The sequence below is a fragment of the Myxocyprinus asiaticus genome, chromosome 5 (assembly GCF_019703515.2).
Source record: "Myxocyprinus asiaticus isolate MX2 ecotype Aquarium Trade chromosome 5, UBuf_Myxa_2, whole genome shotgun sequence".
In the NCBI taxonomy this organism is placed as follows: domain Eukaryota; kingdom Metazoa; phylum Chordata; class Actinopteri; order Cypriniformes; family Catostomidae; genus Myxocyprinus; species Myxocyprinus asiaticus.
The window spans coordinates 55,504,792-55,506,491 of record NC_059348.1 but is presented as its reverse complement, the minus strand read 5'-3'; the positions used below and the strand labels follow the sequence as shown (position 1 = coordinate 55,506,491).

The following is a 1,700-nucleotide window of genomic DNA, read 5'->3' as shown; positions in this document are numbered from 1 at the left end:
CTCGTACTGGGACCACGAGGCCAAGAACTCCACATTACACTCTCGGATTGACATTTGAAGCGATTTCAAGCAGCATTTGAGGGGATGTAAACGCGAAATCGAACTTTTTTTGCGCCTTTTCGATGGGCGCAGTTTCTGTTTTTACGCATCCAAGGTAAACAGAGTCACTTTTCGAACATTACGAGGTTTAAATCTCTAGTGTTGCATGCAGACAACATATGCAAGTCCATAAAATGCTTTGGACTATTTTTTTAATCATTAGTTTGAAGTTCAGCGATTTTATCAAGCGTTAAATTTAGGCCTACCTATAAAACTGTTTTCAGTGATCGAAAATTGATTTGTTTAAAAAGATGACAGTAAGAAAGAAAAGTGAAACATTTTCGATGTCTATTTTAGTAAATTTTTTTTACAAATGATTGTTGCGGACCACTGTGTATTTTAAAATTTTGAATTGTCGAAACCAGCACTTATTTTCTCTGTTTTTACTTTCAATAAAACGGTTTTGATGACGAGAGGGGATTTGTATTTGTGACAGGGGTCAAGCTGTGCTGTGTTCTGTTATGAAAGAAACAAATCAGAAATATTTGAGATAATAAGAGATAAAGATGACCACAAAATAGACATGAAAAGGCAGAAATCTTGCTTATTTTGTGTTTCAGTGAAATGTCATTTTAAGGCAGGTGAACTGCTGAATTTCTTCACATTTCTCTTTTATTTAGTTTCGCATGAATAGACTTGAATATCACTTTTAAAATAATAGACATGCCAGCTTCTGTGAAAAAATGCTTAAAAGAAACCACAGTCACAATTCTAAAGCAGAATATTTGTTACAAGGATTGATTAGGCTTATTAATAATTATTTATTGGCAAGAATTGATCACAGACGCATTTAAGATCGCTCAACCGTTCAACAGAAATTATTTTCAGGTTGGAAAATGACCCGTTAACTGCTCTGTCATTGTTTTTCTTTGTCTCATTTCAATGAATCTTTAGTTTTAAGACAGGCGAGCATAACAGTGTCAAATGAAACATTTTACAGCGTCAAGAAGCGCTTTTATTTCATTTGTAAATAAGGCCCGATATGATGTATTGCACGTTTTGTGACTGCTGGTTGAAGCCATTAGAGTGGGCAAATTAAATGTTTGTTTTTAATCGAAATTATCATATTTATTCATTTAAAAGTAAAATTAAATCGCGTAAAACAGCGTGCAATTTAGCTATTTGACGTTTGAACACATCGATATCCCTTTTAATAACAAAATATGGATCGAATAAAAAATTATATTGCCGTGTGTGCCATTTAAAATCGATGCCATTCCAAACATCGAGCAGCCTAAAGAAAATGCACCGCTTATTATTATAGCCAATGCATTCATATAAATGTGTTTTAAAAGAGCAGAAATATATTTGATCATACACGCCTCGATCAAGGCCTGATTCCAGTATAACATAATGTTCAAATAAACAGCTTAATAACCTTAATGCAACATTTCAAACTGTAATTAGTGCAATCAATTCACACTCTGAAAACGACTGATTAATGTTTCATTTTTTTGTTGCCTTCATCACGTCTAATGACGATTCTTCAAACATGCAAATTGTGCAATTGTGCATCAAGCTAATGCCTGTTTGCATGACAACAGAGACGCTACTGTTGTTATAGCTTAATTACTGCATCAATCACGATTATAATATGATTA

The 1,700-nt window shown here is 33.5% G+C and overlaps 1 protein-coding gene across 1 annotated transcript in view; it reads left to right on the top strand.

Moving 5' to 3' along the window:
* LOC127441356 (forkhead box protein L2-like) overlaps window positions 1-507 on the top strand; it is a 1,646-nt gene extending 1,139 nt beyond the window's left edge. The window contains exon 2 of the mRNA XM_051698681.1: window positions 1-507. This exon is cut by the window's left edge and continues 832 nt beyond it. Within this exon, the coding sequence (XP_051554641.1) occupies window positions 1-58 (58 nt within the window). The 3' untranslated portion in view covers window positions 59-507.
* The last annotated feature ends 1,193 nt before the right edge of the window (window positions 508-1,700 follow it).